Source organism: Spermophilus citellus (assembly GCF_964194105.1).
Source record: "Spermophilus citellus genome assembly, chromosome: 7".
NCBI lineage: Eukaryota > Metazoa > Chordata > Mammalia > Rodentia > Sciuridae > Spermophilus > Spermophilus citellus.
This window is the reverse complement of record NC_138188.1, coordinates 163,703,871-163,716,640: the sequence shown is the minus strand read 5'-3', so window position 1 is coordinate 163,716,640 and position 12,770 is coordinate 163,703,871. Positions and strand designations below refer to the sequence as shown.

The following is a 12,770-nucleotide window of genomic DNA, read 5'->3' as shown; positions in this document are numbered from 1 at the left end:
CTGCCTGCAGTCACCAGAGGCGACCTTCTGCAGCCTGCTCATCACTCCCTGGCACCCTCTCGGCCTCTCTCCCCTTCCTGTCCTTGCTCTGGCACAGTGGGGAGGCCCTTCATGTCACTTTGGCTGTGACCCAGGCTTGGAAAGTCCCCAGCCACGTGGCTCCGGGGTGGACCTGGGTGGAGGCCAGCCTTCCCCATCCCACCAGCGAGGCCCCGGTGGAGTCTTTGCAATGGTTGAGATTTGAGGCCCAAGTCAGGACCTACCCCAACCCGTGGTGGACGTGGTCTGCTAGATGATGGCCCCAAGGTGTCAACATCTTCGTGCAGGAACCTGTGAGAATGGTGTGGAGGGTCTTGAGTTAGAAGATGGCCCTGGGTTATCTGGGAGGTCCAGGGTCACCGTGGGGTCCTTACAAGAGAGAGACAGGAGGGTCTGAGTCCCTGAGATGGAAGACACGGTGGGGCCAGGGAACACAGCGCTTCCAGATGCTGGGAAAGGCAGGAGACGACCCTCCCCTGAGCCCCCCGCAGGCACCAACCCTGCGCCCCATTTTTAGACTTCTGGCCTGTGGAACTGTAGGAGAACGGATCAGTGTCTGTGGAGACACAGCAGCGCGGCCTCGGCACACTGACCCCAGACCATGGCTCCAGGCCAGAGGGCCCTGCCAGGCGCCCAGCGGCAGTAACTTGAAAGTGGGCTGGGTGTGCGGCAGGTGGCTGGGGTCCCCTGAGTCAGCCTGCCCCTTGCTGAAGTGTCACATACAGGCAAGGTGCCATGAGATCACAGTGCCCACCAGGCCAGCAGCCTGCAAGTCACCACCTAGGAGTGAAGGATCCTGCAGGGAGCCCCAGGGCCCAGGGTCCCAAGAGAACAGGGCACAGAATGAGAGGGGAGCCGGGTCCTCGGTTGAACAGGACATGGCTCTTCCCTCGTGAGGTAGATCTTCAAGGAACCAGGTGCCACCATCAGCGGAGGTGACCAGGCCCAGTGGCTGGGTGACAGCAGGCAGTGACTGCTGGCCACATGGCTTTCAGCACGGCACAGTAATGAAATCCAGGTGCTCCAGGGAGCTCATCACCCTTCCACACGTTGGCTGTGAAAACACTTATTTGTGGATGATCATCGAAGTCAACAGGAGCACGGCCCGCACGGCACTGCAGGCTAGTGTCACTGACACCCACACAGACAGCAAGCAGGGCTGGGGACGCAGCTACCAAGACCACTGAGCCCCCGACCGTCCCTCCTGCTGCAGCGGGTACTGTGGGGCGAGAGGTGCCTTGTTCCAAGGGCAGAGGAGCCTCCGGCAGGGGCAGGTGGCCCCAAGCAGCACCTCAGTCTTCCGTTGGTCCAGTTTTGCAGTCATTGCAATAACTGGGGGGACCCCAACTATAGGTCTGCTTCAGGACAGCTGTCAAGTTAACAGCGCTCACAGGGCCACTGCGGCTTCTCACCCTAGAAGCCACGTGCAGTAAATGAAGAGCTCCCTTCCTTCTCCACCTCCTCATCCAGGAGACAGCCCAGGTACCTGGAGGGGACCCCTGGCCTGAGCTCAGAGCCCAGCTTGGCTCCTCCCTCCCGGCACTCTTTGGAGCACACTGGAAGAGTCTGCCAGGCCCACCAGCCCCAGCACCCATCCTCCTCGCACCATGGGCTGGGTCCTGGGTGAGAGCAACACCAGTGGCCTTCCTGGTGACAGGGCAGGGAGGGATGCTGGCAGGCTCTCCCCAGGAGCTCCCCGATCAGCCAGAGGCTGTTGGGAGAACTTCCCCAGCACAGGACCTCAGGGTGGTGAGCTCTGACCCCACCTACCCAATTCTGCCACCAGGGGCGTCCCTTGGCCAGTTGTTCCAAACTGACTTCTAGAACAGTGATGGCTCCTGGCCAGGGTGAGCACCCCACCTCCTGAAGGCATCTCCCTGCAGTGGTCTGGGGGAAGGGAAGAGGAGAGACCCGGGCTCAGGAGCACTGGTCACCATCAGGGTTCACCCTCAGGCAGCAGATCAGAGATGGTGACCAGAGCTTCGTGCTCTGAGGAAAGGGGCCTACCTGGCTCCCAAGTGCAGACACTTTTTATTCTTAAATAAAGGGCCCAGGAGTGCTTAACCACTGAGCCACACCCCAGTCCTTTTTATCTTTGAGGTAGGATCTTGCTAAGTTCCTAAGGCTGGCCTTGAACTTGGGATCCTCCTGCCTCGGTCTCCTGGGTAGCCGGGATCACAAATGCGCACTACCATGCCTGGCTGGGGATGCACTTTAAACCCATGTTTATTCTGCCACCATTAAAACAAGAAAACCTCCAGGAATAACTTTCTATTAATATGAAGTCTTAAAATGCAGTCAGCTCTGAAATCGCTCATTCCTCTCTTCTAAGCAAATAAGCACACTGGGTTGAGATGCGAGGCGGAATGTTTTTAATCAGTCTGCACCCAGAGCACACTGCAGAAAAGGAGACACACACCCTATGAAGGCCCACGTTTAACCACCGGGAGCCCCTCCAGGCAGCCCAGCACTAACCCCGAGGCTGTGATGCTGAGGGTGGGGATGCACACCCAGCCCTCCTGCTGTGCGGCAGGGCTGCAGCCTGGCTCCCATCTCCAACAAGGAAGATTTACATGGGAAGGAAACAGACAAATTCCCCAGAAAAGGGGCTGATGTCTGATCTACCAGGGGCTGGGCCAGGTACCCACCTCCACCTCTGCCTCTGCCCACCCAGCCCTGCTGTGCCCCCTGCTGGCTGAGGCTGGAAGTGCATGGCAGGCAGGCAGGAACCCACACCCTCCCACCTGTTCCTCCACAGCTGCAGCTGCGGCGAAGGCGCCTGCCTGCCTGTGACATATGAGCGCCTGGCCCAGCTCTGCTGAAACCCAGGCCTTCCACTGTGCTGGGGCCCTGTGGGTAGCATTCACCCAGACCCCAGGACCCAGCTCAAGGCTGCCCTGGCTCAGGACTCATGAAGGACCTTTGGGCAGTGAATCTGGCCCCCCAGAACCATGCTCTCCAGGCCAGGGGTCCTTCCGAGTGCCCACTTAGTCGGCTCTGGGGTCACTTTCTGTGTGGCATGCTCCTCTGAAGGACCCAGCTTCCTGGAGATCCGGTGCAAGAGGCCATGTGGGAAGCCCCCTTGGGCCCGCAGGGAGGGGCGAGGAGTGGAAACACCCAGGAGCCACACCTTGAGGGCAAAGAGGTCTGGGCCTCGTGAGGGCCACCACCAGAGTTGTCCCCCTCTGCCCATGCAAACCCCAGTGCCCTCTCCCTGGGCAAAGCCAGGAGCTTGGGAAGGATCCTGAGGGACCCTGCCCCATAAGGAGGAGGTGCGTGAAGGAGGTGCTTGGGAGCTGCTGGGCAGCAGGAGACGAGGGGCTCTCTGGGCAGCATGAACATGGACCCAGGGCCTCCAAGAAGTGGGCCCCTAAAGGGCTGCAAGGACCAAGAGTCCAGAGCCCAGAACACTCTCACCTGCTTTGTTCTGTAGTTTTCAACTTAAGAGAGAATATGAGGCTTGAAGCAACAGGACATGGACACTGTGGTCAGGAGTTTTCTGGAAGCCAGTGACCAAGGACACCGCCTGCTGGCCCTGAGTGACCTGCCTCCTCCCAGGGCCTGACGGCCCGAGGCCCACTCAGGGTGCCTGTCTCCTTACTGTGGGTGATGGTGGAGGTGACCCACCACTGGGGTGAGGGCAGCCCCCCCCCCCCCGCCCCACGGGCAGGCAGTGCTCCTGCTCTGAGGTAACCCCGGGAGCAGCTCAGCCAAGCCCGGCTCAGCCTGTCGTAAAGGGAAACGTTACAAAATAGTCTCTGACAAGTTTAAGACCAGGACGTGAAACCAAGCATCGTTTTCACAATTATTGGTATATATTGCAAAATCAACACAGAGGCACACAATTACCTTGGCAGGACTAGGCAATGATTGAAAATTGATTAAAAAAGGAACACATTTTGTAATTCCTTCTTGCAGTCTCCAGAAGGCTTGAAAAGCTGGATTAAGAAAGTATTAAAATCCTACCCCCTAGGATCGAGCGAGCAACACTGGGCTAACACAGCCTTCACCTCGGATTGTTACGATTATGATTCTGATGTCATTAAAACTATGGAAAGTAAAAACACGCCTGGATTCTAACTTGGACCCGAGCTGTATCAACGATCACTACCAAAGCCCACGGTCACTCTGGACAGCAGGCTGTGGATCTGGACCCCGAGGCGGCACCTGTGGTGTGGAAACGAGGCCAGGAGCACCGGGACGGTGGCAGCGCCACTTTGAAGACCTGCGCTCGAGGGTGGGCTGGCCAGACCCTTCCTTGCGAGGAAGCTAACGTTTTCTCTTCTTTTACTGGGGGTGGTGCGTGGCTGGGGATCCCACCCAGGGCCTCGCACAGGCTAGGCCAGGTCTGCCACGGAGCCACACCCGGCCCTCTTAACGTTTTTTCAGCATGGGTCCCACACCTAGAGCCCCACTTGGAACATGGCTCCTGCCAGGGCCCCTCCTGTCCCCAGGGCCAGCTTCATGATGCTACAGGCAGCTCCACAGGGCACTGGGGGAAGGAGAGGGGCTCACCTTCACCTGGACTAAGCCCCGAGGTGTCGCTCAGGAGCAGTGTCCACGTGCCTGCAGAGTGCGGCCCCTCAGGTCCTCTGCACACACAGCTGGGTCTATGCCCCAGGCTCCCAGCAGCCTGAGTCTCCCCCCGGTGTGGGTGGGACCCACACGTAGGTCCCTCCTCCAGCCAGACAAATGCTCTCGTGTTAAGAAAGGAAATAAAGGGGAAAAAAAGATGGGGGACAGGAGAAAAAAAGGGACACTAATCAGCTGTCCTCGTTGCTGGCACTGGGTCCCTGGTTCCCCCTGGCAGTGACAGCTTTCCTGAGAGGCCATGCAAAGGCCCCTGGTCAATTTGGCTGGTCTTCCCCGCCTGGCTCCGGCCACAGCCTTCCTTCTCCTGCGAGTCCAGTGGGTCTTGTGCTGGGAGAAGTCTGCCGTTGGGACCAGGAATCATGGCAGCAAACAGATCCGGCTTGGTGGCCTGGCAGAGAGCCAGTCAACCGTGGCCAGGGAGTGCTGACCTCGAGTTCAGACCTCAGAATGGGAGCTGCATGGGGTCAGAGAGGTGTGATGGGGCTGAGTCCCATGGGGACCGGCGCCCTCGTTCTGGGGCATTTTCCAACAAGGTGAAGAATGCAGACCTGGAGGAGGGTCTTCCCGGAAGACACTGGACCGTACTCAGCGGGGGTGGGCTCTGGGAAAGGGGCCACCATGGCATGGAGCCGGGGTGCCCTGGAGGAGCTACCCCACTCCCCAGGGCAAGTGCCAGGAGAGGAGACCTTGGCACCCCCAAGAACTGGGGTGCAGGAAGGAAGGGTGGGAGGACAAAGGGGCCACAGACAAGCAGCCCCACTTGCCTCACCCAAGTGGCCCCAAATTCTGGACAAGGTGGAACCAGGGAGGTCACCTTGAGCAGCAGACAGCTGGACTGGTGCTGGGCCGCTGGCCTCCACCACGGCAGCCCACGGGGTCCGAGCCGACCACCCGCGTTGTGCTCCAGCGCCTGTCTCCAGCAAGCAGCCAGCACAGACAAGGAAGAGGGGGATGAAATGGCAAGAGGGGACAGCAGACACCGCCTGGTCCTGCATCCCACACATGTGGCCCCATGCAGTGTCACCACGGTGGGCAGCAGACCCACAGCCTAAGTGGCACACGACAGATGGAGGACGCTCCCAAGGAACCCACAGGGCACCTTTCTCCAACTCCACCAGCTGCCTTGGCCAGGGGCGGCCCTGCTGCACCAGCACGTCCCTCCCGACACATGGCAGATCCCCAGAAGTTGTTCCCGAGTCACAGGAGTCCCACTGATACCCGTGAGGACTGCAGACTGACTGGAATTTGCTGGGCCCAGGAGAGGTCCCTGTGCGGTGACCACACGCCAGTGTGTCTGAGCGTGCGGACGTGAGCAGCTGTACAGCTGCGTGAGGCCAGACCCAAGGGACCCAGCACGCAGCAGACTAGGACAGTTCCAGCGCAGGAACCGAGAGGGGACAACCAGAAGGACAACACAGGAATTTGGCGTGATTCTTCCAGATGCTCACGGTTGAGACCCGACGCAATCCAAGACGCGGACAGAGGCCTTCATGGGCCCAGCCCACGCGGGACAGGGATTCCGTGGGGCAGTGGCAGCCAGCGGCCCACCGAGGGCAGTCAGGAGTCCCGCAGCCTTGGGGGAGGGGCCGGGTTTCCAGATCACAAATTCCCGTGATCGCTTGTTACTTTTGAAAAGCACACTGGCAGGTTTCACCATCGGGACCCACGATGCCCGACACTCACAGATGGAAGGCAAGTCAGTCATGGCACTAAGGCAGACGTCACACTGTCACAAGGATGAAAACAGGGACATGCTGTGCGCTGGGGCGAGTGGGTGACCTCAGAGCACCGTGGCCTGGACGACAATCTCTGGGTCCTCGATGTCCTTCTTGCTCTGCACCATCCTCAACTCCAGCTGTGCTGAGCTGGGCTTCTGTCCCTCCCCAGCCTGGGCTGCAGACCAACAAGGGCCAGTGAGGGTGGCCCGGGAGCTGCCTGCCCTGGTGCCCCGCGCCCGCCCATGTCTAAGCCAGTGGAGTTTGGAGAAAGGTGCCCTGTGGGTTCCTTGGGAGCTTCCCCCATCTCTGTCTAAGCCCCGAGCCTCCGAGCTCCAGGTTGAGGACAGAGCTACCCACCAGGGCCCCCGCCCCGGGCTGCTGCGTGCAGCTGCGGGGGACTGTGCCCTCCCGACTGGGCCTCCCTCTGTGGGCAGCTACCTCTTGCGCACCGGATGGTCCTCTGCAGAACGTGGTGCATGGCCGACACGGTCTTCTCGCAAGCCACCTGCAGGGAGGGAGAGACACTGTGGCCCAGCCCCTGGCTGCGTCCCGGAGCTGACCACCGCCGCCTGGAGGGGTGTTCACCTGCACCTCCTGCAGCAAGCACCACCACACAGACCCCAGACATGGGAGCCCCCAGGGCTGACCACAGGACCGCCCGCCACAGACCTGGACTGTCTCGGGAGGCCATGTGTCAGGGCTCAGGCCCATCCTGTGGGGCAACTGGGGATGGTGGGAGCCCGAGAGGCGGGCCCGGCGGGGCTGAGATCACGGCGTGTGTCCTGGGAAGGGGGGGAATGCCACCTCTTCCTGTGCTTCCTGCCACGTGGGTGGCTTCTTCCCCCACCCCCACCCCCATCGGCCACCAGGACCCGAGAGCACGGGGCCAACCCACCATGGACTGAAACTGACCCCAAATACACCTTTTCTCTTTGTCCTCTCAGACATCTTGTTACAGTGACGGGAGGTGGCACACGGGAGGTGGCAAGTGAACTTTGCATATTAAACGACCAGACAGCCGCGGGAAGGGGCTGTCTCTCTCAGGAACTCAGTGCTGCCTGGTGGGCAGCAGGTGCTTAGCTAGAATCCCTGAAGTTGAATCATTCCTGGAGTTGACATCAAGGCCATCGGGAGAACGCTTGTCCCCAAGGCAGCCAAAGTCATCATCACCGCTGCCTGGGGGTCAAAGGCTGGGGGATCCAGCGGGTGTGGGGACGTGAGACTCATTCCCTGAGTCTATCTGGGCGGGTGAACCCAGGGCCTGGCCCCCAGAGCCCCGAGCCCTGGCGTGAGGCCTCCTCCGGGTGCCAGCTGGGTGTCTCCGCTGCAGGGAGACAGGTGCCGCAGCCAGGAACAGGTGGCAGGTCCTGCTTACACTCTACCCTTGAGGGAGGCAGGAGGGGGCCAAACAGTGAGGGCACCACACGTTCCAGCCTGAGCTCAGGGTTCGTAGTGGCTTGCCACTCGAAGGCCACAGTGGACTTCATTTTATAAACACAGAGCCAGACACCTGGCAGTACTGACCTACTGGAGAAGTGCGCCCAGCCCCAGGGGACCTGCCACCCTGGGGTGGCCAGCAGAGGGCATCAGGGAGCCACAACCAGAGCTGACTCCATCAGTGGACAGGGTGTCAGACAGGAGTGACCCGATAAGCGCCCATGATGCAATTTCTTGCACACAGCGCAGGAGGAGCCCCCACTGAGCTCCGCGCTTAATCGAGTTTTCCATGAGAAAGGCCCTGACACGTCACCCTGTGCACTAGGTCAGTGGCAACTGACCCCTGTACCCTGCAGCGCCTGAGCAAGGCCGCCCATCTCAACTGCACAGAGCAGATGGGACAGACTCCCAAGGGTCCCCAGGGAGCAGACCTCCATGCCAAGGCCTGCAGCGATCTACTGCCGGGGCCTCTGTCCTCAGCTCTGCCTCAGTCCCTGGGGTGGGGGGCTGGCTGCAGCCTCTCAGACCCTCAAGTCACAGCAGGGCCCCACACAGTGGCCCCAGGGTGCACCTAGCAGGCTGCCTGGACTCAGGGCTTCCCCTGGCGGACCCAGGAGGGACCCAGCCTTCTTGTTTTTGCCATGCTGGGGATGGAGCCCAGAGCCCGGCACACGCCCTGCAAGGGCCATACCACGGAGCCCCACACCAGCCCAGCCGGGGTCCTGAGTGCTCTCCTCCTGCCCCACAGCACTGTGACCCCAACTTCCCAAGCGGGGGAGAGGGCAGATTCACTGTAGGAGAGGGGTCCTGAGCCCACAGCCCAGCAGCCCCTCCCCCTAGTCGGGCTGCTGCTCAGGCCAGGACCCTCCCTCCCCCTGGGCCTGCTGTAAGGCTCCGCACAGGGCACGCGGCTGACCTTGAGGTTGTCAGGGTGCTTGTGTGTCCACGCCAGGAGCATGGCAGCAAAGAGGTCCCCGGTGCCCACGAAGACAGCATCCACCCTGCGCATCTCCATCCGGATGCGCTCGGTCACTGTGGTGCCATCAGGCCTCTCTGCAGGAGAAGACAAGGCAAATAGCTGACCCGAGACTCCCTGGCCAGGGGAGGATCAACCCTGCAACAGGAGGTAGCCAGCCCACGGTGTCCCAATCCTCCCTGGACACCAGGGTCAGCGCTGCCGGCCCTTGGGGTGTTCACACAGAGCGCAGGTGGCCTCCTGGGTGCCCTGGGGCTCTAAGAGTATGTTGTGCTGCCTCCTGTCCCCAGTGCCACCCCTGTCCCTAAAGAGAAAGTGGAAGACAGAAGCCACAGTGAGGATGGCCTCAGGGACAAGGTGCAGCTGACCAAATACAGGAACTGCCGGATGTCCTCAGCTGTGTGCCCACACACCGTGCCCAGAGGCAGAGGTGCCAAGGAGGCAGCCACCTTGGAACGCTCCCTGGGGCTGTGGGTGTGACCCCTGTCACTGTCCCAGCAGGGGACCCAGCCTTCTGTCACCCTAATGTGGTTCAGAGAAAATCGGCCCAGGTGGTATTCCCATCGCCACTCAACACAGCCCAGCAGAAGGCACTCCCGCGAGATCGAGGCCCGGCCCAGCTCCAGGTGGCCACTTGATAAAGCTGTGCTGTCCAGGGCTGCTCACCTGCCCTGAGCCTCCTGCAGCTGACCCTCCTCAGCAATGAGAAGTGCTCAGGAAATCTACCACCAGCTGAGGACAGTGTTCCTTCTACTGAGCACACGACACTCCCTGATGGCCAAGTGTCCCCTGAGCCGAGAAGGCAGAAGACGCACTCAGGCCAGGTCACTTACTCATCCTCTGGCTGCCCAGTGCGATCAGGTAGTCACTGCCCCGCGAGGAAGGCAGGTCGGAGCTGGTGATGACTACTGTGTCGGGGCCCATAGCATGCAGCACGTCCATCACCTGCGGTGGCACAGGAAACACGTCAGCCCAGTGGACACGCCACATGCCCACTCCACCCAGCACGTCCCAGTGACAAAGAAGGCACCTGAGTGTGCACAGCCACCCCCTCGGCCCAGCCAGGGCAGAGCCAGGAGCCTGCCCAGGTCAGCAGCTGAGGCCCAGGTCAGCAGCTGAGGCCCTGGGCAGTGCTGGCTTGGAGCTGAGTGGGAGGGGTCTGCCCTGGGTCAGATCCCGACTGTAGTGGCCCTGCGTGACAGGGACACGCGGCAGCTGTGAGGGTCAGGGTGACCTGCATCTGGTCCCTGCCCATGCTTATTGGACTGTGCCCAGAGTTCGTGGCCTGGGTTTGAATGTGTCCCCTGGGGCCGTGGGGTGGGGCCTTTGGGAGTGAGGGCCTGGTGACAGGGCAACTGGGGCCAGCTCAGGTCCCCTGCTCTGCCACTCTGCCAGGAGGACATCGCCCCCTGCACAGAGCCGTCCCCAGGCGTCTTGACCTGGGACTTGTGGCTCCAGTGCTTGAGCCGACGCCTGCTGTTTACCCACCACCTCGGTTCTGTCTTTTGCTTTGAAAGCAAAGGATGGAGGTGACTCCAGTGGCAGCTCGAGGGTGGAGACCGTCCCCCAGGGCTTGCTGGCCTGAGGGCAAGTGGCAAGTCCCAGAGGGGAGCGCAGGGGAACAGCAGTCTGCCCTGGGCCGCGCCCGCTCCTGCCTGAGCCCCGCTGCACCAGGCAGCCTGCCAGTGGGCTGGCCTGGGAACAGCCTGTCCCGGAACACCCCCTGCCCAAACACGCACCCTGCTGGTCTCTGGAGCCCAGGGCAGGTGGCCTTGTGAAAGGACCCCAGGGGCCCAGCTCATAGCCCAGGCACCACGCCACAGGCTTCCTGACCACTCCTCTCGGGAGGAAGGTGTGGGCCTGAGGTCACTGCCCCGGGGGCGACTGCTGAGCTCACAGGACCCTAGCCTGCAGCGCCACTGGGGGCAGGTGGCCATCTGGGCTGCGCTCTGAATGTGTACTCTGCGGTCCTGACCGCAATGCCTCAGAAAAAAGGTCACAGCAGGGTGGGACATCTCAAGGACAGGCTGTGGGCCCTCTAAGGAGTGCACCCAGGCCATGGTGAGGCGTGCTGCCTCCCAGCCCAGCAGGCCCTCCGGCACCCTCAGAGGGAGCCCTGCAGCACCTGAGCCCCAGGGTGCCGGGGGTGTGCTGCTTTCGGCCCACTGTGCGTTGGCACTTTGTCCCAGCAGCTGCAGGGCTCGCAGGACTGCTGTGACGGGCCGGGCAGATCAGCCTGGGCCCTGCCACACGCTGCCCTGCCAGCGCCGGCTGAGGAGGAGGGGACAAGGGCCAGCTGGCTGACCAGAGGGCTGGGTGCAGCCACATCCGAGGCCAGAGCCAGCCCAGCTGGGTGCCCATCTCCCGTCCCAGATGTGTGCTGCACCCTCCCGCCGTGAACAGTGTGACCGGCCACACGCACGGCCCCCCAAGGTCTCCTCACCGCTAGCGCTTCTTCCTGGCTGTGGATCTTCCTGCCGCTCAGCAACCTGAAAGACAGGTGGGCTGGGGTCAGGGGTGAGGTCTGGTCCTAAGGGGACTCTTGTCCACTGCACTGCTGTGAGGTTCCGGCTGTGCTGAGCGTCCACGGTTCACAGTGGAGAGGAACAGCCCCACAGGGCCCCCGTGGCCCATGCCACAGCACCCAGCCCCTGTGAAGGGACCAGCGTCCAGACCCTCCGTGGACTCACACGGTCATCGCTGTACCAACAGCTCAGGGTCAAGGTGAGATATCACCCCCAGATTAGACAGGGCTAGGTCAGGGATCCCTAGCCACCAAGAGTCCAGGGGCCACACCTGTGGATGACAGGCCTTAGGGACGGAGGGACCAGCTCGTGGCCAAGAAGGAGCAGCCTCAGCTCCACAGCCTGGTGACTGGCTTTCCCAGGTGTCTGCTCCTTCAATTAGTTGGGCAGGAGGCCCACAGCCCCTCTGAACCCCACAGAGAGACCCCGCGGCCTGCCTGCCTGTGGCACCACCGTGGCTCCCCACCTGGAGGCATGTCCAGCCTCCAGCGCCCTCCGCTGGCCAGAGCGCCCCCCTCCTATACCTGGCTATTCAGGTAGACACAGGCCAGCAGGTGGGGCCTGAGCGAGGCTGCCACTGTGACTCAGGAGCAGGTGGCAACCTCGGGGTAACCTGACCCCAGTGGGGAGCTTCTGGGGACACTTCAGGGGCAGGCACGGGATCCTCTGAGGCCCGCCCTGGAGGTTACTTACTCCGCCTCAAACTGGTTGGGGGTTATGATGTCCGCCACGGGCACCACCTTCTCTCTGTACACCGGGAGGAGGTCCTCGGGAACATACTGAGCAGCACAGGAGACAAGGGGGGATTAACTCACGCTGCAGAGGCTCGTGCCACTGGGCAGCGGGCAAGGCCAACACAGGGCAAGGGATGCTGCAGGAGGCTGGGGTGGGCAGAGGAAGGGCAACTCCAGGGATAGGGTCTGGGACGGGAGGTGGGCGAAGGTCTCAGCCAGGGGACGATGGGCCAGAGCACAGAGGAGGGAGAGGCCGTGGAGAAACAGAACCCAGAGGATGGGGAGAGGGGTCCTGAGGCCAGGGTTGGCCAGAGTGGCCCAGGGGCACCTGATCTGGGAGCTGACCCACACATCTTCTGGTATCTACGGAAGCCATGCCGTGAGCCACGATCAACTCATTTTTGTCTTAAATTGTCCAACAAACAGTGTGACCTAACAGCATTCTTTAGCTTCCACATTTCTTTAAGAAGGACCCCAAAGCCAAAGTCCAACATGAGGGCGTGAAATGACTCTGCTTGCTTTATGGGTACTTCCAGGTGCCGCGGAACAGCTGGTTTCTAATCCTTCCCCTTCATGTAGCTTGGGGACCTCCCTGGAGACCCAAGGCCCCCTCAGATGTTCCTGTGCCCTTGGTACTCAGAGAGCCCCCAGGTGCCCCAGGTGCCACTGCTCCAGTCACAAGCTGGGAGGTGCTGAGAATGGGTGGGGTGCAGCCAGCCCACCCAAGCCCTAGCTCTTGCCTCAATTC

General features: G+C 61.6%; 1 protein-coding gene across 1 annotated transcript in view; it reads right to left on the bottom strand.

The window, feature by feature from the left end:
- Positions 1 to 3,832: 3,832 nt before the first annotated feature.
- Positions 3,833 to 12,770, bottom strand: part of PDXK (pyridoxal kinase) — a 31,172-nt gene continuing 22,234 nt past the window's right edge. The window contains exons 6-11 of the mRNA XM_081300722.1: positions 11,982 to 12,067; positions 11,207 to 11,252; positions 9,597 to 9,708; positions 8,704 to 8,840; positions 6,789 to 6,855; positions 3,833 to 6,525 (exon numbers count right to left, since the gene is read on the bottom strand). Of these exons, the coding sequence (XP_081156848.1) occupies positions 6,413 to 6,525; positions 6,789 to 6,855; positions 8,704 to 8,840; positions 9,597 to 9,708; positions 11,207 to 11,252; positions 11,982 to 12,067 (561 nt within the window). The 3' untranslated portion in view covers positions 3,833 to 6,412. The remainder of the gene's footprint in view (positions 6,526 to 6,788; positions 6,856 to 8,703; positions 8,841 to 9,596; positions 9,709 to 11,206; positions 11,253 to 11,981; positions 12,068 to 12,770) is intronic.